The sequence below is a fragment of the Corvus cornix genome, chromosome 14 (assembly GCF_000738735.6).
Source record: "Corvus cornix cornix isolate S_Up_H32 chromosome 14, ASM73873v5, whole genome shotgun sequence".
Taxonomy (NCBI): domain Eukaryota; kingdom Metazoa; phylum Chordata; class Aves; order Passeriformes; family Corvidae; genus Corvus; species Corvus cornix.
In genome coordinates, this window is record NC_046344.1 from 10,560,185 (window position 1) to 10,585,246 (window position 25,062).

At 41.0% G+C, this 25,062-nt stretch overlaps 1 protein-coding gene across 4 annotated transcripts in view; it reads left to right on the plus strand.

The window, feature by feature from the left end:
* The first annotated feature begins 4,581 nt into the window (after window positions 1-4,581).
* GRIN2A (glutamate ionotropic receptor NMDA type subunit 2A) overlaps window positions 4,582-25,062 on the plus strand; it is a 167,894-nt gene continuing 147,413 nt past the window's right edge. For 2 of the 4 annotated variants that reach the window (XM_039560307.1, XM_039560308.1), the window contains exons 1-3: window positions 4,582-5,011; window positions 5,772-5,997; window positions 7,439-7,861. In XM_039560307.1, the coding sequence (XP_039416241.1) occupies window positions 7,457-7,861 (405 nt within the window). In that variant the 5' untranslated portion in view covers window positions 4,582-5,011; window positions 5,772-5,997; window positions 7,439-7,456. Of the gene's footprint in view, window positions 5,012-5,771; window positions 5,998-6,555; window positions 6,699-7,438; window positions 7,862-25,062 lie in introns of those variants that run through there. The other 2 variants (XM_039560305.1, XM_010392204.4) reach the window with 2 other exon arrangements.

The window sequence follows — 25,062 nt, forward strand, 5'->3', positions numbered from 1 at the left end:
CATGAAAGTTCATTTTACAATACTAATATTGGTAAAGACAAATAGCTCACCTGTCTTCAAGATTCAGAAGGTATTTTTCTAATTATTATTTTCAAACTTAAGGAGTCTGTCCAGCCCTTTGAATACCTAATACAGGAGTATGTTTCATCAAAAGATCAAAATTATAGTAATCTCTAACTTATTTGAAAGTATACATCAGCTGTGTACACAGGGGTCTTTTTAGGTATATAAAATCTATTTAAAGGTAGACCACCTCAAATGTGGGGCCACATAAGATGTTCCACGTGAGGTAAGAGCTGTCATTATACACTTCCAAAATCTGAGCATCCTTTAGGTAGACTAATACTAGGTAGTAACTGCTTGTCTGGGAGGCTCATCATGCTGTCCATAATAGATATGAGGGGCAGATTTGTATGGCTTAGGGCGACTGAAGAGGAGGCTTCAAATGGTATTTTTAAAAATTCTGGTTTGTAAAGGCTTACTGCTTTAGTTACTAAATTCAGTGAGGATTAGGAGATCATATTTTGGCCCTAAATAAATAATGGCAAATTTTGACTGTTCCTTCACTGCTGTAGGCATTAATGAATAAGCTGTGCTGGCTGTGCAGTGCTCAGGTGTTTTCTTGGGTGTTCCTAGAAGATTTTGTTAGAAATATACTAATATTCCCCAATTTCTGATGGGAGAGTGCAGCAAGGGAATAAGAGAAGCAGTCTTAAACTAGTATTTACCTGATTCAGTTCCCTGAAGCACCGGCCTTGTGCAGGCAGTTCAGTGTGTAATGGGATTGGTATTGATACAGTGTACAGGACTGCACTGCTGTGACACAGATCTTTGTTAATAGAGCAGCCTTAATTAAAAAGTACAGAGTTCATTGTGAAATTCTGTTTTGACCCTTAGAGTTAGATTTGACTAATTCAGTGATTCCCCAGAAAAAGAATTCCTCTTGGGAGCTGCATAGGAGAGTTTGGAAATATATCTAAAGATTAATTTGATATGGGAAATTGATTACAAAAGAGACAGAGACACAATCCTGGTGAATCCTGAATAGCTCTGATAATCAGAGGTGAGGTAGAAAGGAGCAATTTTGGCTGAGCTGCCTCTGGGGTGTTCCTTCCTTGCTGGGGGTTGTTTGCAGAGGAGCTGAAGTGCTGTAACAGCCTCAAGCTCCACTCAGTGATGTTGCCTCCTCTTTTTTCCATGGCAGCTAGCTCATGTCCTTTGCAAAACTGAGAGTAGCTTAAGGCCATCATTTCATGCATGACTTGGTAAATTGTGCAAGAAAGAGCACTGCCAAATGAGGAGCTATGCCAGTTTTCAATAAGAGGGCCATCTGTGACAAAATGTTTTAGCAAGTTTGAAAACAATTGAGTTCTTTCCCATTTTTACTTTGATTTCATTTAGCATGTAAGTAACTTTTCAGCCTCCCAAGCATAAATTTATGTTACTGTATCCCTGTTTGCTATGCATTAAGTTTTTGTTGAGTCAAATGTTTTCATTTCAGACCTGATCCTGTGCAGTACTGAAAAGTGACTTTGCATCAATGTCACTTTTGATTCCTGCTGGAGAGGTTTGTCAGGGTAGGTGAAATTCAGATATCTGTGGCAGATAAGAAGCATATAAATAAATTGTTAGTAGTTACAGCAACAGTCCCTAAATGTAAAAGTAGTTCATTGCTGGAACTAGAAACATTTTTAAATTTGGAAAGGATTCCAAGTGAGTTTCTCTCCCTTAATCTGTAATATCTCATTACCATTTTGTTTCATAAAACGTATGAAGTTGTGTGCAATGGAATTTTCATGTTGCTAGGATTATTGAGGAAATCTGCAATCTGCCTGAGAGATCTCTCAAATTGTCAAACTGATGCAAAGAAGACTACCTCTACTGATAGTAGAGTGGCAATAATGTGACATATAATGTATTAAAGTATTTTTTTTGACTAATTTTGGTGTAATTTCATGAGAAGAATTTTGGTTTCTCAAAGAGCATGATTATACTTAGCTTACTTAACAGTGCACTTTCTAAAACCGAGAGGAAAATTATAGAGTTGTTTTCTGGAATCTGGAGGTTAAATTTGACTTTTAATTTAGCTGTCTAACATGTCTGAGGTTAAGCATCTTTCAGCTGGTATAGTAAAGCAAATAGAGAACAAGTTAGTGTCACTCACTGAGGAGTCAGCAACAGAGACAGAAATCTGCCTTGTGCCAGATCATTGGACCCTGCTTTGGAAACATTGCTTGTACCTGATAATTTGGCTGCTTGTTTCTGTTGGCAAGTGCTCTCTGCAACAGGTCATTTTCAGAAAGAGGAAACCTTTTTGCAATTTAATGTTATTTTAGAAGGAACAGAGTAAAAAGAAAGTTCCTGACCTTTAAATATGTGTTTATGTAGGAGGCAGGCCTGGTAGGGAAAGTCCAGGTGGAAAATATCCTTAGAATGCATGATTCCAAACTTCTTGAACTTGTGTTGTAGCTGCTTTTAGAGAAGTGCAGAGCTGTCCATATGGAGAAGGCAATCATTTAGGGATCAGTCCGTCTGCCTTCCAGAACAAATGTCCATGAAAATGCTCAGTGCCCCAAGTGCAGGGATGTTAGTGTTTGTTACGCTGCTTTTGAAGTAAGTGTTCCCTTACACAAAATTTACAAGGGTTAGACACTTAAATGCCGGTTTTGTTTTCTTGTTTCTGCTGTATGAAATTGACTTCTTACCATGTTTGCAGCTCTTTAATTTAAAACTGTGCAAATATACCTAGAGATGGAATGTGAACATCTATTAAAGCAGCAGTGTTAATTTTGCAGCATTTACCCAATTCTGTAGGCAGTAATCCACTTGAATTTGGTGAGGCTTTTGGGAAGACTGCGTATGTATTGCCAAGATTTATCCCTCTGTGTTTGCACAAACTTTTAATATGTTCTATTTTAATTCTAATTTGTGAATTTGGACTGTTTTATCATGATATTTCACAAAATTTTATGAGAGTAATTGAGGAAAAATATTTGGAAATAATGCTAAACTATTTCTAAATTTAGATTAATGAAAATCATATAGCTCTGAAGTTAGAAAATGTGGGTATTTCTTGTATTGGTCTTTCACACCATTAGACTCAGCCAGTGTATTGTACACAGTATATTGTATACAAAGTATTTTCCAAAAACACCATGTCCCTTTTTATATTTTAAACATGTGCTAATGGTTAGAGCTGGAATTTTTCACCATTGTGAATTTCACTTGCATTTGAGGATTTCGAATCTGTTTTTGCTGCTGTTCCAGTAAATCTCCTGAATGATAACACTGAAATAACCCTTACACAAGGATGGAACTGCAACCTCATCTCCAGTAACCGTGACAAACATCACTGTAATATTTACAGGGGGAAAATGTGAGGGTGAAATGCAGAGATGCATTAAAACATCAAACATTGGGGAAAAAAAAAGGCAGTTGAAGCTGCTTAATTGCTTTGCTTAGAAAAAGTAATGTAATGTCTGAGGAAGTAATCTCTAAATAAGTTAGAATGTGAGATCTTTCACAGGAGGAAAAAACCCAGGCATAGACCTATTGGGGAATTAAATGATGAGACTGTCAAGAGCAGTAAAGCTGATGTGTTGTTAAATGTCTTTGGGAGAGATTTCTCGGTGTTCTGTGTCTTACTGTAGTGAAAAGCAAACTTCAGTGAGTGGACACTTGCCATTATCCTATTTGAACCCAAAAGTTTGCTCTGGTGTAGGAGTGGGGGGTCTGTCAAAACGTGTGACTTTGCCTTACTCTGAAGTATTCAGTGTAGAAACGAACATGGCTGTAAAGGATGGAGCACGGAAGAGGCCATCCCTCTGTGGTACTTAGCTGGTACATTCACTTGTGCAAAACCAAATAAGTTGTGGCAGCTGGAGCAGGATGGTGGAAAGCGAAAAGTAGGAGAGCAATGGAGTGAGGGAGAAGGCACAGTAGTGTGCAGTGGAGGAAGGTGTTGGTGGGCTGTGGTGTGGGCAGGGAGGCAAGAATTGCTCTGAGGCCAGCTGGGTCTGACACCTGTGAGAGGGGAATGGGAGGTGGAGAAACAGGCTCAAGGCTTTGAAATGGGGGATGTTGAAAGGAGGATGGAGCAGCAGGGATGCGCAGATGGAGCCAACTTCTACAGAGCTTTTTTGTGATATTTGGCTGTGGTCTGGAGCTTTGAGGGCTGCTTTTAGCGTGTAAGCTGCTGCTCCACATTCACTCCCCTGAGCCCCACGGCAGGGATTTCTGGTTGACAGCCCCTGCGTCAAGGGAAAGGAGAACACTCTGGGGTTTCCCGGGCTACCAACCTTTCGCTGGGGATGTTACTGCGGGGAGAGCGCTCGAGTTTGCCACTCTTGTGCCCCAAACCCGGTGTTCTCGCCGTTCCCCCAGATCTGACACCCCCTCCCCCGATTGCCTGCGTCTGACTCATTCGCTGGTGCTTGTGCAAGCAGAACGGGGCGGGGGGGTGGGGTGGGGGAGAAGCCTTCAAAGTATCCGCGGCTGGTCTCCTTTAGACAAGGCGGCCGTGAGCTTCGCCCCTGCAAGGGCGGCGGTGCCGGGGGCGGCGGAGCGGGCCGGGCGCAGCCCGCAGCGCCGCGCAGGCGGCCCCGGGTGGAGCCCGCCGCACCTCCAGGAGCCCGTGCCGCCAGTCCCCGCCGCTTCCGAGGAGCCGAGAGCAGCGCGGGGACTCCGTGCCTGCCGTCCTGGGGAACTGCTGCGGCAATATCGCAATTTAAAAAAAGGGAAGAGAGGAAAAAAAAAAAAAAAATGAAGACGCTTAAATGCCTCCTGCCAAAAGTAAAGAGCGAATTTCAGTTGCAATGGCTCTGCTAAAACTTGATCATGCGGGATTTCAAGCGATAAAGAGCTGCCGGGCTGCTATTTACTGCGGTGGGAACAAGTTGCAAGATGAAATCCAGGCGTTAAGGGACCTATTTTCCACTTCATTGTTTGCAAAGGAATCTACTGAAATGACTTTGAGGATCTTTAAACTGGAACTATGTGGAGGGAGAATGCAGTAAGTATCGCCTTTCTGGGGAGCCCGGATCGCGCCCAGCGCTGGGGCAGGGGCGCGGAGCTCTCGGCGGTGCCGGCTCCCACCGACCGGGGCTGCGCTCCGAGTTCCCCGCCAGCACCGAGGGCCAGTTAGGGAATGCCGGCTGCTTTGCCTGGCGCGCCAGCGTCCTACATAGAGCAGGGGTTGCTTGAAGAGCTGTCTTCATGCATATTTACTGGGAATTGTGAATGAAAAAACCAGAGCAATCGAGCATTCCGTGGCGGGCTCTGCTGGAGTGTCGCTCTGGGTTTGTTTATGGTAAATTGGGAAAAAAGGTGTTCTGTTTCAGGAGTGAAAAGAGCTTTAGCTGCGCTCCCAGGTTATGCTTGTTTTGAACCTGCCAAGAAAACTCCTGCCCTTGATCATGTTAATTAGTTTGCTTCTAGCTGCTCTTTCCAGGTTGGATGTCTCTTCCCTTAGAGCTCCAAGCCGTCCATTTCACTTGGAAGCAAACGGGCAGTTGGGAGCCTAGGATTTTCCTGACCTGGATGAGATGAGGGACGTATCCCGGACAGCTGTGGGCTCACGGCGCTGCTTTCAGCAAAGAGCTGAAATCTGTTTCTGAGTGAAGGGGGGGAACTTCTGAGTGTAGTCACTTTATTTCCGTTCGCATACCACATGCGATTGAAGTACATTTCTTTTTGAAATCTGCAACCTGACTAACGGCTTCTCCTCGTCTCCTCCCCCCGCTGTCCCGTCCCGTCCCCCGCCCCGTGTCCAGCCCCCCCTTGCCTGTCTCCCTGTCCGCGTAGCTGCCCTCCCGGGATGCGATGTCGCTCGCAGGCTGCGGCGGGGATCACGCGTGCGGCCAGCGGCGCGGAGGCCGCCCCTGAGCCCGGGCAGCGAGGAGCGCGACATGCCCGCGGTCGCGACATGTCCTGCAGCGACACCGACAGCAGCACCGGCACCTCCGGCAGCCGCCGCCGCTCCGTCTCCTGAGGCGCTGGGTACGTGCGGCCCCGCGCCCGCAGGGGGGCGCCCTCGCGCCGCGGCCGGGCCGGCGGGGCGCGCTCCCGGGGCGCCGCTGAGCGCGGCTCCGAGCGGGGCCCGCGGCGGGCCCGGACGGGGCTCGGGGGCCCGTGAGCCTTCCTCGGGCCCGGGGGAGAGCTGGGGCATTTGGGTCTGCTGCTCCACCGCGCTCCGTGCCGCCGCTGCTGTGACGGCGGTCGGTGGGAGCCTGCCCTGCAGTGCAATCGGGTGGCACAGGGGCACCGATGTGCAGTTAAATGCGCTGTCGGGTGCTCGTCTCCTTGTGTGCCCCGAAAGTAGGTGGTGATGCTGCAAGCCCGTGTCTGGCTGTGTGTTTTAGCTGCAGACGGCTCTGACTGAGGATGGAGATAGGGCTGGCAGGATGAGAGGGGAGATCTGAAAAATGCCACCCTGATTGGACAGCCCCGCTTGTGTGTTCTGCGTGACGCTTTGCAACAAGCTTGGCTTTATGTGGCACAGGGACTCCCTTGCAGCTAGCAGAGAGCCAGTCATGGGGGTGGAAATCCCTCGGGACACAGAAACGGGGAGATCTTGCAGAGTCAGATCTGCTCTCTTTCTCCCTCCTTCAGATAGTTCAGATCCCTTCTGTGGCTCATCTTTCTCCCCATCCTACTCCGTCTATATTCAGCCCCCTACAGAGATTCAGTGAAGATATGAGGTAACCAATGCAGTGATGCTCATTTATGGAACACGCTCCCCTTCAACACTAGGGACAACTTTGTGTCCGAGATCAGCAGTTCTGAGCGGCTCAAGTTCTGAATGCTGCATGAGAGGATGGAAAAGAATTAAGATGGAATATCTTGCTTTTGAATCTGTTCCAGAAATGCAGTAGGATTCCTTGAGCAGCAGCTGCCTAGGAGAGATCTTCAGAAATAAAACAGCATGGGTTTGGGATGCTATGAGATGTAAGGAGTATGTGGACTGGGGTTTCCAGCAGACCTCTGGCTCACTTCTCTCATTTTGAGCTAAAATACCTCTCCCTCTTAGACTGTGACTCAAGTTTAAATAGATGTCCAGGATGAAGGCAAATAGGTTTGCTTTACCTGTTTTAGCACAGCAAGGTTAAAGAGAAGGATGATAATGTCTTTTTTTTTTTAAATGATGTCAGTAATTTTAATTTTGTTGGCTATCCAGGAAGACTGTTAATTGGTCTTTTCTCTGAACTTCTGCATTTTTTGCTTTGCCTGTGGGAGACCCAGCTTGTAATATTGTCATTATCAAGCCAAGTTTTTGATGGGATATAAGAGGCTTGATTTGGATCTAAGGTGAAGAATGCATTATAAAAAGCTGCTAAAGTTTGCATTATGCCCAGAAGCTTTCTTAAAACCTTCATTGAAGATATACAGTATATATTTTTTTTCTCTATGTTCTTCTTATACAATGTGATCACTTTTACAGGGGATAAAGCTGGCAAAGATGAGGAAAATTGGCTGTGCTCTCCTGGTACTCCAAGCTCTTCTGGCGCCTTTGGATCTTGTTCATGGAGCAGAGAAAAATTATCCCATCCTGAACATTGCAGTGATTCTGGGAAGGACCAAGTATATAACAGAGAGAGATATCAGAGCTCTCTGGACCAGGGAAATGTCAGCAGACCTGACTGTTGATATCAATGTAGTGACCCTTCTTGTGAACCAGACTGATCCTAAGAGCATCATAACACATGTTTGTGACTTGATGTCAGGCACCAAGATCCATGGAGTGGTTTTTGGAGATGACACTGATCAGGAGGCAGTAGCTCAGATTTTGGATTTTATTTCATCTCAGACTTCTATTCCAATTCTTGGAATTCATGGCGGGGCCTCCATGATAATGGCAGATAAGGTAGGAAAATGTATTCAGAGCTGTTGCTGTTCTAATGTACTTAATTGTGTTGGTCTCTATCATGAATAATCACTACAAGCAGTTCAAGACAGATGCTCTTAATTGTCTCTCTGTACTTAAAAAAATATGCATAATGGTGTCTTTAATGGCTCATCAAATATTCAGAAATATTTTGGGGTTCATGCCTAACATGTTCTAAAACTAAAATCTCACTAATGAGATTTTACTATCCAGCACATTGAATGATGGTGAGTTAAAAAAATTTAATAGCTAATATGATAAATGGAAAAACAAGCTCATAATAGTAGGTTCATAAATGATTTTGAGGATAAGATGTAAAATTATAAGCAGATGTTATGTGGTGCTTATAAGAAATAGCAAGCAATAGACTTGAATGTATTTGAGGACAGCAGTAATAATAGGTCAATAATAAGCCAGACTTTAGTGATCTACTAGTATCTGAATTAAGTAGTTTTGCATACTTGGACCAACTGCATTCCATAGATTTATTGAATTATATTTTTGCTAACTGGATACTTCTACTTTCCTACTATAGTTCATGAAAATCCAGTAAGGGGCTGTCTGAAATATGGAGATAATGACAAATGGTTTTGTTGGAAAACATATCTTTATGTAATCCGTTGTGAGACTGGAAGAGCAAAAGTGACTCACGTCTCAAGTTCCTTAACATTGTAACAATTTTTAAGAACTCCTTGCTGGCACTGCAGCATTGATGTTGTGAGCTGACTGCTGCTGTTTCTGAAACAGGCACTGAGTGCAGGGCTGAGCTCTGGTGGGGACTCTGCCTTGCCGGAAAGTCACAGGAGCTCCCACTGTGGTGTAAGAGAGGAGAGCTCAAAGAGGGAGTGCAGATGTGAAAAATCACTGGTTTGCCAGCACATGAGGATTTTTAATGTTAATTGTAAGTTACTTCCTGGTATTTCCATACTGTAGGGTTTCTTATTCATTGACTATTATTATTTCTTATGAGCGACTTCTGAATAGTAAAGGATTCTCTGAACACATCTGAAAAGGAAGTGGTCCAGATATATTATTTTGTGAAGTAAGGGGGGAAAAGAACCAGGAAAGTGACAATAATTAGTTATGACTGAGGAATCAGCTTTGAACTTTTGAAACTTTTTACCTCTGGAAAAGACTTTTTTCCTGTTGAGATAATAGGTCTGTTTCTCTTGGTATCTTGAATGATCTTTCTTTACAACTTATCATACAAGGGCAGGACAATAAGTGTTGAATTATGGCAGGGATCCTATAAAAATGGCTCTGAAATCTTGATGGATACAGAAAGATCATTACAGTCAGTGCTGCTGTCTTCAATGCAATTGCAGTGACCAAGTTACAGAGGCAGTTATTTCATGTGCTTTTAAATTACAGTGCAGATTTACTTGTTTTTTAAAGATGGGTTTATATGTATTCAGTGCTTCTCTTTGATACATATTTCATGTAACTGTCTCTGCTAGTGTAAGAACACTTGAAGATCCCAGCTAGGGCTAAGTGATGAAGCACTGGAAGAAATCCTTACAGAATCATCTTCACTCATGGTAGCAGATGCAGGCTGTTACTGATACAGATCTATTTTTACTTTTATATAAGAGCCTCTAGAAAATGAAACAGGTTTTTTTTTTTGTCTCAGTAATTTACTCCTATTTTCATTGTATGCTAATATTATCATTATTATATCACTGTCTTTGATTTTAGGGGTTATTAGGGTTTTATTAACAAACTTTTCTGTTGAAATTTAGCTTCTAAGGTTTCCATTTGGGAAATCAAAATCGTCTTTTGTGTGTTAAAACAATCTAACAGCAGTCTTCAGTAGCTTGAATTGGCTGAAGGAATTGTTTGTTCATGTAACTAGTATTGTCTTAACTTTTAACCTGACCTTTGCAATGTGCAATGTCTTGCAATGGGGTTTGGAACATCACAGTAATGAGACTTGCATGTGTCACTCAATTAACCAGTTCATTTAGGAATTAATTCCTGGGAGATGAAGTTGAAATTCACAGAGCTGTCATAAAAGCAGGGGAGATGAAGTCTGAGGGAGAAGGATTGCAAATATGAAATCTTTCAAGTCACTGTCAGGATTTTAGCTGGCACACATAGGTGTTGGCTGAATTGTGAAGATTATTAAGTAAGTCTCCTGTTTTGTCTCATGCGTTGAGATGCCTGGCTATGTAAAAGATGTCTGCTCCCACTCCTGCTTGTGGATGTAGTGCTCTGGCACTCTAATAAGGCCATTTCATTTATGTCCTTATTGTGTGAGTTCTGTGCCAGGTGGTTATGTGGTGCTGAACTGAACTAAACTCAGGGCACAGGAATGAGAATTCATCTATAATAATGCTCTATGCTGCTGAAGACTTCACTGAATGACTCAGAGGAGATAAGCTACCATATTCTCGATGGCTAATAAATACCATGCCAATGTGAATCTTGACTAAAGAGCCCTATCTGTAAAAAAAAAAGTTGTTCTATATTTCCAAAGATGAGATAGGCCCACATTTGGAGTTTGCAGTGATTAATGCAGGACATAAAGCTTTTGAAGCACCGAGTCCCTGTCTGAACATCTGGGGTGAGTGGTGTGTTGTCTAGACTGCCTCCTTCGCTGGCCCAGCTCAGCTTCAGTTTGCTCAGAGTTTGTCTGCACCATCTGAGGAGAGATGTTGCATGATTCAGACAATGAAAATAGACAGGCATGTGAAGCCAATCAAACTGGAATGTTTTCTGAACCTCTGTGATCTATTTTCACCTGACATCAGCTGTCAAAATCCTACCAACAAACCAATGGGACACTTTGGGGTGTATGGCACTTATCTGATCCTAACTGTGCTACAGAGATACCCTTTGGACAGTGCCACATGCTCTACTCCAGTTGATTTTTATCACCTGCTCTTGGCAGGAACTCTCCTGCCAGTGAACTGCTCCTTGGCTTTGGTCCCCAATTCTGCCACACACTTCTAACGTATTCAGATGTGGCATAGTCTACTGAAACAAGATGAGAACTCTCTGGGGCATCTGTGCCAGCCTGCTGTGCATCAGCATCCCTTGGAGCATGCTGAAAACAGACTGACTGTTTATTCATCTTGTATCTCTTGACATTTGAGACATCTCAACACAAACATTACTTAGGAACTGTTTTCTGACTTGAGCATTTGATTTCAAACATAGTTACCTTTGTTTCACCACATGCTATGATTATAATGATAGTAATTGTGATACTTTTTTTAAAAAACAGAACATCATGGTTAGTTCTGTGTGAAGGCTTCTTCACATGTGGGGAAAAATGCCCCTACGTATTGTAAGTACATCCAGGAATATTTAGTGTCTCTGAACCAGACTACTTTTGCCTATTGCAAACGTAAATCTTCCCAGAAGTCTTTCTGAAAGACATAATTTGAGGCATTTTATTGTTGTGGAAGCACTCAGTTATAACACATAGTCAAGAAATGTTAAAGGTGAGGGTAATTTTCCAGTGGGCTATCACAAAGTGATACTTCTTGAAACAGATCTGGGAGTGTTATGCAAAGTAACTAACTGCTTTTCTAAAAGGTAAGTATTATTGCATAATGATTCTATGAGAACTGGGGAGGTTAGACAGGATTGCTGGAGGTTGTCTAACCCAGCCCTAGCTCTGTGATGAGCGAATATCAAAATCTGATCTTTCAGTCAAGTTTTGAATATCTCCCTAGAAGTAGATACCACAGCCTCTCTGGGCAACCTGTTTCAGTAATTAACCTCTCTCACCATGCAAATATTTTCATTTTATCTCATTAGAATTTCCCTTGATACCACAGGCTCTTGTTCTTTTGCTGTGAATCTGAGTCCAACTCTGTCTCAGTGCAGTTGTAGGCTGCAATTATACCTGTCCTTACCTGTCGCTTTCCTGGGGAAAGAGTTCCTTCAGCCCTTACTTGCACTTGCAGTCCTTTGGACTCGCTTGGATATATTGGTGTCTTGTATGGGGAGACCCCAAACAGGACAGGGGACTGCAGATAGGGCCTCGTGAGTCCTGAGAGAGGAACAGTCCCTCCCTGGAGCAGCTGCTGTGCTGCTGCTGCCGCAGCCTCGTTAGGCTGTGCCACCGAAAGGGAGCACTGCTGACTCATGTTCAGCCCATCCCATGGGTCCCCCATGCCCTGTAGCTCTGCCTGGATAGTTCATAAATAAGGCATGTAATTTCTAATAAGCACTGAGTAAAACTGTACTTTGAAATCTTTCCTTCTTTTGGTGGTGATTTTTTAGGTACTTTACTGAAATACTTGCAGATGTGTTTGCATTACTTGTCATTTTCACCTCATTATAAGTATAGCTGGAATTGCTTTGTTTTAGCTCATCTGAGATGGAAAAAACTGTGCTGGACTTGTGCAAACCAGAGCTCTAAGCAACTGTGATCAGAGCCCACCCAGACTCCTGGCTCTGGAGCATTTATGCTCTTATCTGTACATAACTTGTTCATGATCTTAAAGTTCCTCCACACATCCTCCAGCTTCTTTGCCAAATGTCTCCGTGCTGCAGTGATTCTCTAAAGGACCAAAAAAGTTCAGAAGTCACACTTTACTTTGGTACTATGTGTAAGTGTGCTTCAACTATTAATGACTTCAAAATTGTTTGATGGAGATGGTGGGGAGGGTGTTGTATTTGTTTTTTATTGTAGAATCTTTTCTGGAGGTCATGCTATCTAGAACGTGCTCATTAATTCATATGTCTGCCATATGTCTATGTAGATTTCTGTCCTGCCTGTTTAGTTGGCTTGTAAAAGCAGTTCTGTATTTCATTAGAGAAAATTGCAAATTTAAGTTTTTCTATAATAACATCTTTTTATCCCTGTCCTTACTGATGGCTGATGCCAACATGTGTATGGCTCTACACGTCTGAGCATGATATTCACTTTGGCTTTGTTACTGCAAAAGACTGAAAGATTAAACTGTAGGTTAATAAATACTTCCGTGCAAAAATACCAGTATTCATATAACTGGTGTTTCAGGTCTAGACACAGTAGCTTGCACTACTACATAGTCTGTTGCACACACTATTTCCAGCTTCTGACTCATTTAAAGAAGCAATTGAATTTGATTTTCTTCTCTTCTAGCTGTATGAAGGCCCCTATGGGAAGAATAACCTTCAGATATTCTAATTTTTATTTTGAGCTGCAATAAAAATGTAGCATTGACCTCCTTGCAAATCTGTGTTTATTTGTCCATATCCTTGAAAGCCAATCTATATGTACTTTTTAAGAAAGTCTTGCTTGTCCATAAGATTTTTAGAACTAGAATGTAATCTGTGGTAGTATCTTTTACACACACATGCTGTGATCAGTGGTATTAAATGGTTAAAAATGTGCATGAGATTCGTCTTACTGAGGTGAATGAAGTGAGTGGATATAGTATCCTGTGTTTTTCCTCCTCAGGAGGCAGTGCTGTGTGAGGGTAAGGTGGTTTGGATAGTGCCTGCTGGTTTAGGCATTGCTATTCCTGTACTGGCGTGGCTGGGAGAAAGTAGAGCTCCAGCAGCTGCTGTATTTGCTGCTTTCAGCTGGGTCTTGGAACTCAGAGGAGCATTTTATTAATGATGTGAGCTTTGCTTTCTTGCTCTCTTTCTCCCAATCTTTTTTTCTAAAGGCCTTTTCTAGCTATTTCTGAGGTGATGATATTATTCCTCATTCTCTTGTCCACATAAGTTTATCCCCCTTAATTAGGTGAAGGAAAACATGGATGGATTTCTGGAATACTGCAAGAGTAGATTTGAACTGTCATTCTTATGGAGCTCAAGGGAGGGATATTTAGTTTAATTTTCCAAAGTAAAAGGAAGGTAGTTTTGAAAAGATTAGGAATTTCTGTAACTAATGAGCAGGTTGTAGGACATGGAAGTCTTCTAGAGTTTACTTAATTTTTCATTCAGTTTAGGTGTGGGTAAGTTCCTGTTATTTTAGTTTGCTTGAATTTACAGCTGCAGCTGAGCTGAGGGTGCAGGGTTGGTTTCTATGCACCACTCATTTAGGAGAGAGGAGTGCTTGGCTTCACTTTAGTCCTTTGCAGTAAGCTCTATACATTTTCATCTCAAAGGTACTGTTTTCTTTCTCTACAGACTGTTCTTACAGTTATTGAAAATAGATATCCTTAAGTGTCTTTGTTTTGAGCAACAACATCTTAAACCTGCTAGCAAGTCCCTATTGTAGATCCTATGCAGTCTCTCCAAACTATTGCCTGCCTATGGGTAGTAACACAGCAGACTCCTGGGCTGTGAAAGTAGGACACAAGACCTTCAGCATAATTTTCTGCATGCAGACGTTCCTGGTGGTATCTTTGGAATTTGTTTTCCCAAGAACATTCTCAAATACAAAATTAAAAAATACTCCTTTTAAACTATAAAATAATTATAGGCTGTTACAAAATACATGGGAAGTTTCTGGCAATCAGAATATATCCAGAGAATGTACCTGAAAGTATAAAATTATGCAGTGTACAGAACAGAAGGGCTTTGATATAATGTCAAACACATATTTTGTGTTTCATCTATCAATTATTTTTGAGGATGCTTAGATTATTTGAATAGACAGTTCATTAGTGTGTTTAGTCACTTATTTGAACTAGCCATTTAATTTGAAGAATTTATCTATAAGTTTTTTTTGATCTTTCTTGGAAGACTCTGGGGTAGATCTGCCTACATGGTGATGGTACAAAGGGCTTTGTATAGATGCACAGAAAAACTTTGCTGGCTGTAGCTTTTATTTTTTACAAATCTGTGGTCATCTGGTTTGTGTGTACTCTTTCTCTTCCACTCTTCCCTGGAGCTATGAAGTTGTGTGGATTTTACTGAGGGAGCCCAGCCTGGATTGTCTCCACACCATCTGTCACCATATTGTTTGTTTAAATCCTTGAGATATTTTCTTCTGTACTTCACTGAAATAAATACATAAAGCTGCAGCAGCATCATTGGCTATTTATATTAGTTTTAGACTTAATGTCCTTAAGAGAAGACCCCTGTGCTTGCAATTGAGGTGCAGAAGCTGGAGGCACATTTTGTAAAACTGGATGTGGTTTAGTTCTCTGCGTGCAGAGCTCCAGTTCCTCAGTGTGTTCACCCTGCAGCCCGGGGCCCCTCTGCCTTCTCAAGGGGGACAGCCAGCTGGGGCTCTCATGGCCCTGGAGAGACAATGCTGCTCATGGGTTATGCTCTGGTCTCCCCTCTCTTTCGAGGAAAACGTTTTGTGCTCTTCAGTAAATGTGGGATGTATCTTCCTCTGTCCTGACACTTGATATTCTGGGTCAGGGGAAAGTTGAAACTTGCAGGCTCTGTGAAACCAGAATTAAGGCAATAAGATTGGTTAGAAGGGGGAATGTTTTGGAGAGAAATTGAAGGGTGCAGAAGAAATGTAGTATAAAAGCTGAAAAAGCAACAGGAAAATGAGTTTTGCTGATATGCAAATGTGATATTCCAAGTTGCAGGGGGAGGTTGCTTGGTGCCCAGCAGCTATAAGTTTGTGATACACAGTTAACATTGTCTCCTTTCCCTACAGCAATTTCCCCTGTACTTTCCATGCACATGAAGCTTAAGTGATCAAAAAGCCTCAGTGTTTGGAAAGAGAAGGAGGTTCTAGGTGTACAAGTTGTCTCTTATTTCGGGAAGAGCAAAATTCCTCTGGAGAAAGGTCTGTCCTTTCTGGGACTCAGCCACGAGGGATCCTGGGCTGAGTGGTACACAGGGTTTCCTGATCAACCTTTGTGAATGATTTAAACATCTTGAAGAAGGAACAGTTTCTAGTCCAAACTTGTGACTAAGATTTTATTTGAATACAAATTCTTTCACCTTCACTTGCGGATGAAAGAAATCATTCATAAACATATACATGTAGATGGTTTGTGTAATCTATTTCTATTCCCTTCCCCTCTTCAACAGCTACAGAGACTGAACTAAAATTAGGAAATCTAGCAAAACATCTGAGGTCAAACTGGTCATAAACTTCTAGAGCATGGCAAAAACTCTATTTGATTGTGCATTGGTCAATCTTGCTTAGCAAGATTAACGTGTTTGGACAGGGGCAAGTTCAAAGCAGACTTATACTTCCTTCTGGCTGTAACACACAGAAACACATCAAAGGGCTCTGGATGAGATTTGACTAAAAACACTGTAGTATTCTGCATACAGCTCCAAAACAATCTCTATTTCTTTTTTATGTCATCTTTTGTTTCATATTTGGGCATGATCAGACCTGAGAATTTGAGGTCTGGATTTTTTTTTGGTATATATGCAGATTCTTCTCCCTGCTTTCTCCTGGATTCCCTTGCTGAAGGTGGAGAAGGAAAGGTGAGATAAAAACAGGTGGTAATCTTCATGCTTTTAATATTTTTCAAGTACACTAACATATCTGCTCCTCAGGATGGAGCTTACAGGTACTGGTGCTTTGGTGTGCTGTGTTGGCTGACAGTAGTGTCATTTCCCAGTAGGATCACATACACCCATTTTGGAGTAGCTTGGATAAGGTAGATTTTTTTCAGATCGAGACTATATATCTTTATGTGTCCCTTGATTTGGGTTTTGGCTAAGCTCTCTTGGAGAGGTGCTTCCAGATGACTCCTTGGTTGGTGTTTTGGGCTTCCTGTCTCCATCACAGGTTTGGGAAAGTAATTACCTTCTAGGCTTTTAAGGAAGATAGGCTGAATTGTTTCGTTGTCACAAGTTCCTTGCTGCAGCAGACTGAGAACACCAACATTGGTCTTGCTCCATGGCCTCTGCTCAGTGTTTGTGGCTATTTATAACCTGCCTTTTGTGCATCTTGCAGCAAGATACTTCTATAAATGTGTTTCATTAAAAGGATTTTTGGGTGGAAAGCTCCTTACCTTCTCCTTTTTTTTTTTTCCTTTTCTTGACAGTGGTAGTTTGTTTTTAGCATCCGAACTTTTGGTTCAAGATTTCTGTAACTATTGCTACGAAGTTTTGTCTATTTGTGCTGAGCAGTTTGCCTCTCCATGTGACTAAATTAGCAATAGGACTGCTTTGTTTTCACTGCATTGATTTTGTGTCTAGTGGAAACACACTGTGTATGTAGAACCACTATGAAAGAAGAAAGGGCAGGGATTTTATAGCCACCTTTCAGCTCAACAAAATGTGCAACACAACTGGGTATGGCAGAAAATAGAATTAAGGTAATCTGTTCTAAGTAACAAGTTGCTTTCAGGAGTAACAGAAACATATAATTACCAGAAAAATTGCATGTTATTTTTTGTATGTGAGGCTAATTAAGAGTTCTGAGTAAATTGTGTGGCACAGGCATCAGAGCTATGTGAAGTACCTAACTGGGACAAGATAAGGCTTGTGAATTCATCCTAAGAAAACAGATGCAAGAATTATGAGAAGTGTCTGTATTCTAGTCAAGTATCATTTAGGATGGTCTGGTTTATTTTCAGCAGTCACTTTATAGGAAACAAGCTAGCTCTGTCCTTTATTTTGTTTTGATCTGTTTGCCATCCTCTCCTCTCTCCTTTTTCTGCATTTTAGCTACTGTTACCTGCAAAAAGGCTGACATTTCCTTTTCTGGAATCTGGGTTCCAGAGAAAGATGTTGTGGATGGCTCAGCCACTTAGCATGTGAAGCTTTATCCCCTAACTATGTAACAGCAAACTGGTACTGAAGTTGTAAAAAGAAGTACTTGCTTTCTTCACTTGCTCTTAGACTGGATTTTCCTTACCCAGTCCATTGTCTGTCAACCTCCTTCACCCAAAAAAATAATTGTAATTGGAGCAAGTAAAAATTCCCTGGGGTCCCAAGAACAAAGCAAAAACTATGAATGTAAGCCAAATCTATTCCTATTTAATAGGCATATTTAATAGAGGAAAGGAATATGAACTGAACCACGTGAGCTAGGGCAATGCTGGTGGGGAGCTGAGGTGGTGATAAACCAGAAATAAAAATTACTGATGGAGGTGACCTGTTGTGAAGAAAACAGTATGAGAAAACCAGAATTACTCAAAATTCTGAACAGTTTCCATCTCTGTCTCTTCAGGCTTCCTGCCCTTGGGATTTTGTGCAATCCTTTTCAGTCCTAAGTCATTCCTTCTGCATTCATTGACTACTTTACATACTTGCAGAGGGAGGTGCTTGCTTTTCCTGTTGCAATGTGGGGAGTCTGGGCTGTAGTTAACCATCTGGAAATTGATACATTGGAGTGTCTACTTGTATCCATTCTAATGCAATTTAAAATTTCCCTACTGCTCGTTTTTTCCTTTAGTACAGCCTCTGAGACAGGGTCAGTCTATTATAAGCTTTCCTGAAATAAAATCCTCCCCTCATTTTGCTGTGCACTGGCTGGCTACTGATGCTGTTCTGCGTAAGCATTCATTTCTATAAAAAATTGAAAGAGTTTTCAATAATTCTTTGATTTGTAGTAATAGAAGTACTTTTTTCTGTCTATGTATGTTCACTCTGTTCAGGTGCTTTGTGGGAGTGCCTACTACCTTGTAGTTTTTAGGAACTGGAGTCTTAAAATATATTCATAATTTCCTTTTATAATTTAATTCAATTCTGAATTTCATATCTCCTATTAGGGCCTTTAGAATACTTGTGGACAGGACAGACTGACAGGAAAAAAATACAAAAGCAAACTTCTTCCCACAGTGTAAGGTGGTTGCTGGTTCTGCTGTGTCCCCTGTATGTGAATGTGTTTAGCTGTTACTTTAAAAGTCCTGTTCTGAGACTCAGGTTCACTGGCACTTACCAGCTAAATTGTTCTTATGTGCACTGAACAAAGTTATGGATCCTGAGTGACATAAATCCTGATGTTGTCTAAGTGAGTGGCTGTATCATGAGGTTGAAAATGAGCAGTGTCTGCAGACAACAGAGCACGGGGAAGAGCCAGGCAAGGATAGCCTTGGCTCTTTGTGGGGTGAGCTTATTTGTGGAGGGGAAAATACAAGTTACATGATCCCCTCCATACTTTGGGTTTGGTAAAGACAAAAAATTATCTTCATTGCCATTTCCAGATATACTTATCCTGTCATTTTTACCAGTCTCAACAACTGCAAAAATAATGTCACACCTTTTCTAACCTTTCTCAGCCTTCAGGCTTGCAATCTCTCACATTCCTGTTGTTCTTTGCTATCCGTCACTACTTCATAGTGTAACTGAAATATTCCAATGATCACTGAAAAAATGACACTAAATAGATGACTTAGGACAGGTGCAAATAATAAAAGAAAAATCACATTATAATATCCTGAACAGTTGCTCAGTACCTTCTCACTATATACAGATATTTTCAGATTCCCAGTTTCTCATAAAAACACATTGCATGATCTCTGAATAAAAATTCAAATGAATATGTGGGAAGTTTATGTGGACCCAGCTGTCACCTGCAGTATGTGTGTCTTTACTGATTGTTGAAAGTCTTACCAATCCTTAGTGTGCTTGTTTAAATTGTTTTATGTTATTCTTTCTGGTTCCTTCCTGGTACGGGATGACTCCTGGCTTAAGAGAAGCTGGTTTTTGATTTACTTTTTTCACAGTATGAGGCAGAGATCTTAAAATAGTGAGATATTTTAGGCAATAATAAAATGTAACAGCCCACCTCAGCAGTCCTTATTCCAGTGTAGGTCCTATTGATTTGTTAAGCTGCAGTGGAGCCCTCAGTGGACACTGCCTGAAAGCAGTGGGAAACTTAAGCTAAAGTAAGAATGAACTTTGCTCATTTCCCACACACTACTGCATTTTTTAACTGTATAAAGTAGGTTATAGGCATTCAAAACCTTAGCTTTAAATAAGTTATGCAGAAAAAAGCTCTCTAGGTCAGCAAAGGCACTTCTAAAAGGTGAGTAGCATACTTCCACTAGGAAAAGATAGCATGCAGGTCATAGACAAGTCTACATGGAAAGCAAAAATCCTGCTTGTGAGATCCTGACTTTGGTGTGATTGATTTCATTGGGAAGTCAAGGACGAAGAGCAAGTGCAAAGTAAGCAAATGCTTTAAATAGTTAGTTCTTTAATGCTTATTTAATTGCTTTTCCTGAAGATTTGAATGCTGCCATGTAAAGAGATAATGGAGAGGGTTTTTCCTTTCAAAGGAGGGGGCTTAGTATGTTCTTTATGTAACAGCCATAAAGATGCAGACATATTCTCTTAATATCTGAGATGGAAAGGCCAAGCACACAATAGACTTAAAGCATTTTCTGCTTAGAAGAGCAATCTCTAGTTAAAGGAATGATTTGGTTTGTTAAGGGCTGTGCTTGGCGTGTTCTCTCATGACATGCTGGATTGCTAGTGAAATACCCTGTTGACAAGCTCATTGGTTTTGAGTTAAACCTGATAACTTAAACTTCATTTTGATAGTTAGATTTCTGTCTTACTGGGTCATTTTGAGGTTTCATTTGCATATTCCACCCAGTTAAAAGTTCTGGTATTTAAACAGCTTTTCTAGTTCAGCTCAGATGGTGGAATATTTTCCTTCTTAACAAGCATTCTAGTTTGTATTAAAAAAAAAATTCTCCTTCCCTTAGTTGCTTTTCAAATCAAGTATGTAGAGTAAGCTTGGCTCCCTATTGAGCTGGTTTAATCATTTGTTTTTTCCATCTGCAGAGAGCCAATTCCCAAAGTAACTTCAAAGAGCCTTGCCTGAGTAAAAGCTTCCAGCTTTGGAGCACAAAGATTACAGAAATATGCTTATGCAACTGCTTGAAACCTCTGGCTATCTTGACATGGAGAATACAACTGAATATTTCCCTCTATTATTCTGTTACTATAGACCTTAAATATTTGTAACTGAGAGTTTTGCTGCCACTTTGCTTTTGCCTCCCATGGTGACTGCACAGTGTGATGTGTTACACAAGTGCACAGACATGGCATTTGTAGGCTCAAGGGGATCACTGGTGTTCTGGGTCTTGAAGTGATCTCCTATGTAACTCCAACAAGAAAACAAAAATTCAGCCTTGATGTGAATTGTCTGTAGACAAGTGTGAAGACTTGCAGCAGTAAATGCAGACTATTTGTTATATTATAGATTTCTGCAGGCTTTAATCAAATGATGAAGAGGCTTCAAGTGAAATGGCTCCTGGGAGAGTGGTAACCTCCCTTCTTCATTTTTAAAATTTGCTATGTTGACATATGTAATCTCTGTTTGCTGAAAATAAAGTCAATCCCCTGCCCAGTACAGATAGATAGCTATGGGATGCATGTTTTATGTCTAATGTGTATGTAGTGTTTTTGAGTGCAGTAACAAATTTAAAGTAGTTAAAATTGCGTGTTTGTGAGGACCTGCTTCATATTAAGGTCAATATAAAAAATTTACTTTATTTCAGTGTCTTCCTCACTAGTGACTGTACGTTATTCATGACATTCCAGTCCAGTGGTTGTCATCATAATTTTGGAGAAAAGCTGATTTTTTTTTTTTCATTTTTTCCTTTTTATTTTTGACAAAACTGTCTGAAAATCAGTGTGTCTGGGATTTGTCCCAAATTAATTTCCTATGGAGGGAAGAGTTACGAGTTTGGTCTCAGTACAACGACTCTTTTGGATTATAATATCTGTCAATAGAATTGCACGACTTTGGTTTTAACTGAAGCTATTTAAAATCTTAATTTTTGGCTTAATCGAATCCTTACCACAAGTAAATCTAATTCTGGCATACTATTTCAATTGCACAGACTTTCATTTCTGACTAAGGATTGGAAGGATTAACCCAGATTTTAGCAGCTCTCTCCATGACTGGGTGGATAGGATTAAAATCTCTGCTGCTCACTGTGGCTGTTTATTCTAGTTTTTGCTTAGTTATGTCTGTTGACCAGGATGGGAAATTTTTTGAGGTTAAGACTACAGCTAAAAGAAGTATGGTGAATTCACTGGATTGCATTGTGTTTTGATTAAAAGTACAGCCCAAACATGCTTTGCCTGTTTGCAGGACCATGATTTATAGTTTAGTATATTCTAGATTAATTTTTTAGTTTGAAGTATTAATAAATTTATCATCTTTTAGGCTGTAGAAAGATATGTTTTAGAAAAAATAATTGGGTAAAACAGGAATGGCATTAACAAAATTGTAATATCTTCTAAGGACTGGCTGAATGCACCAAAAGTTTTTGGGCCAGAAGCTGGGAGGATGTTCCTGTATTTCATTTCTATCAGTGCAGCTATTAGAAATAGACACAATTTCACTATGCAGGAAATAGAGAAATTTCTGGAATACTGTCTGCAATTAGGCTCCCACCTTCTAAAAAGCCCTGACCCAGTCATGAACTCAGAAATTAGTTACTTCAGTGACCAGGGAATGAAAGTCTTACCTCCAGGGGATGAGGCGAGTTGTTTTTGTTTAATCTAGTAAAAATGAGCCTGGGAGGAGGATATGGTGGCTCGGTGCAGGATGAAGAAAAACTGATTAAACAACATAAAATGAGTCAGAGGACTGAAACTTAGGTGGGAAATTGAAAGTGGTGAATGGTATTTAGACGGAAAATGAAGAAGCTCAGGAATGGCAAGAAGCTGGCTGGTGTTGTGATGGAAACTTTTCAATGAAGAAGGATGAGCATGTTCTTTTCAGCATGTTCTTTCTATTTCTACTTTCTTCTTTACATTTACAAAATGCTTGAGATTGAGAAAACCATGCAACACTATAATATTGCCTCCAAATCTAGGCAGGCTTATATAAATGTTAGATTGGGTAAAGGTGAAGTGGGAGGAGTAGGATCCTGGTGTGCTCCTTATCAGTCAAGGACTGTGCTCATCAGACTTGGAAAGACAGACTGGCCTTGGGATTCCTGATGGAATATGGTGAACTATGTTCTAAAAATTTTTGAAGCCTCATCTCCTAGAAGAGAATATACATTTAATTTCTGGGGGAATGTTATCTTCACCTTCTTATGTGAAGCAGGAGAACTTGACTTTTCTCTGGGTATTTCTGCCTTTTTGTATTTTGTTCTTTTGTGCCTCAGGCAGCAACAGAATTCTCAAGAGAGATGTGATGAAGATGTACTCTCCACTTGGAAAAACGGTGCTGTTTGCTGCTTGTCATCCTGGTCTATTAGGGAAAAAGAGAACCGGTTAATAGCCCTGGAGCTACATGGTTGGAAGGTTACAGTATCCATTACAGAACGCTTGTGAGTTCTGTGCTCTAGTCCCAGCGTAAGCTGCACGTGATGATGTCTGCATGTCAGACATGCTGGGCTGTGCTTTATGTGACCTAAATTTGTGGGCAGTCTGGGTTGCAGTTGCAGCTGGACACCCAGAATATTACGGGTTTTTAATGTCTGTGTTGGACATTTGTTGCAATTCTGTGGTGGTATTTCTGCCTGTAAATAATCATGTGTTCTAGACCAACCAACTGTTTTTGACATGGAAAAATATCTTGATGAATATTCTGACTCTCATTTAAAACTTTGTTTCATGGGCTAAAATATTTTTTTAGTTTTTTCTTTTGCTCTGGAGAAAGGGTTCCTAGTGGTTGCCATGACATGCAGGGGAGTGTGCCATGGGCTAATACATATGCAGTGAATATAACGAGGTGATGATCATGTGATTATTGTAAGGAATCTGGTCAAGGGAGTAGAAATTGCTATATAAGCACAATGATATTTTCTTTTCACTACTGTCCTGAGGAAAGGATGATTGCAGGTGTCTGCTCACAGAGCTTGCAGAGTCTTCAGCTATGAAGGGTTCTTCAGAGACAACACACTTTATCTGGCCTTGTTGAGCAATTGGAAATGTCACTGTCACTGAGAATTTGATTTTATTATTGAATAGCTCTTAAAAAAGGCTACAGAAGGCAATGCTTTTCAGAATCTATAATTTTTGTGCAGATTCAAGCTATGGAAGAATGTAGTCTTAGTACCTGAGAGCAGCTCTCAGGTTGTGATATACAGCAGAACATTAGGAAAGGAAGACTGTAAAAGTTTAGTTATGCTGCATTATTTTCTTGCCATTTCCTGTGGCTGTGTTTAAAGAACTGAAATGATGTCCTTGCAAGAATGGAATATTCTTCCTAAAACACTTTAATGAAGTAGGCAAAATCTTTTTTCTAATGATTTGCTATGGCTGGAGAGGAAGGTTAAAATGATGTATTAATGAATGCAGCAGATGGTCTACAACAAATGGTTAGAACTGTTTGTATTTTTTTCCTCCAAAAAAGGTCGAACAGCAAATTGGATAAAATTCTGTTTCAAAGTGACCAAGCCTGTTTCTTCCCTGAAGCAATTCACACTTTTTCCAGACTTCATTAATACTGGAATTCTAATCTCTTTAGCTCTTACAGCTGTTTCATTTTCAGGGCCCTTCAGAGGCCAATTATTTTGTTAAAAAATGCTTATTAATGAAAATATGTTACCATGTAGCAAGAAAAGGCCAATGCAGGTGAAAAAAAAAAAAAGTGCCTCAGAAAGCTTAAGGCTCTCCTAGCAGTGCTTTTGGGACAGAAAAAGAAAAAAATCAGAATAGCATCCTTTGTTTTAGTATTTTGAGTGGGTTTTTGGTGTTTTTTGTTTGGTTTTTTTTTTTTTTTTTTTGAGTGTGTGGTTTGTTGTTTTTTTTTTTTGCAATGGTACTGAAGTAAAAAGGATACATCTGTTTCCTTGTACTTATGTCATTAAACCAGGAGATATGAAGTGCTGGAAAAAGTTAGTGTAGTCTTGTGAGTCCTTGCCAGGCACCAGTTTCTTTTTGAGGCACATGCCTTAACCTCTGAGCTAGCAAAGGCATTATCACTCAGTGTTTCTGTTTTCACTGGTTTACCGACAAGGCCATGTGCAGTCATGAAGCAAAATTGTGTTGCTACCACAGCCAAAATTCCTGGAACTGCTTCCATGTCCACCAACAAAGCCACGTTTGGATTTTTTCTCCTCTTGTTTCTTTTATCAACTGAGGTTTCAGTTTTTGATTTTGAGAGGACCACCATCTCTGACCACTCTCAGCTTTATGTTCTTCAATTCAGTTGTGTCCTGATTCCTCTGATCCCTCCCCCATGCTGCCACTGTCTCTGTTCTAGACCTACTTTGCTGGGAGAGCTTTGGAAAAGTATTCTGAGTTTAAGTTGTCTCTTCCATGTCTTTGCTCTTTTGCTGCATCTGATCTAGTCTGACTGGCACACAGAAGCCCTCAGGGCCTCAGATGAGTTGCCTATGGTTTGCCTCTGCTTTAAAAGTGAGAGTTGGCCTCCTGCCTCAGTTTCATTGGAAATGCCTTGGAATGGCAGCTCTGCTTTGTCTGCTACTTTGGACAGA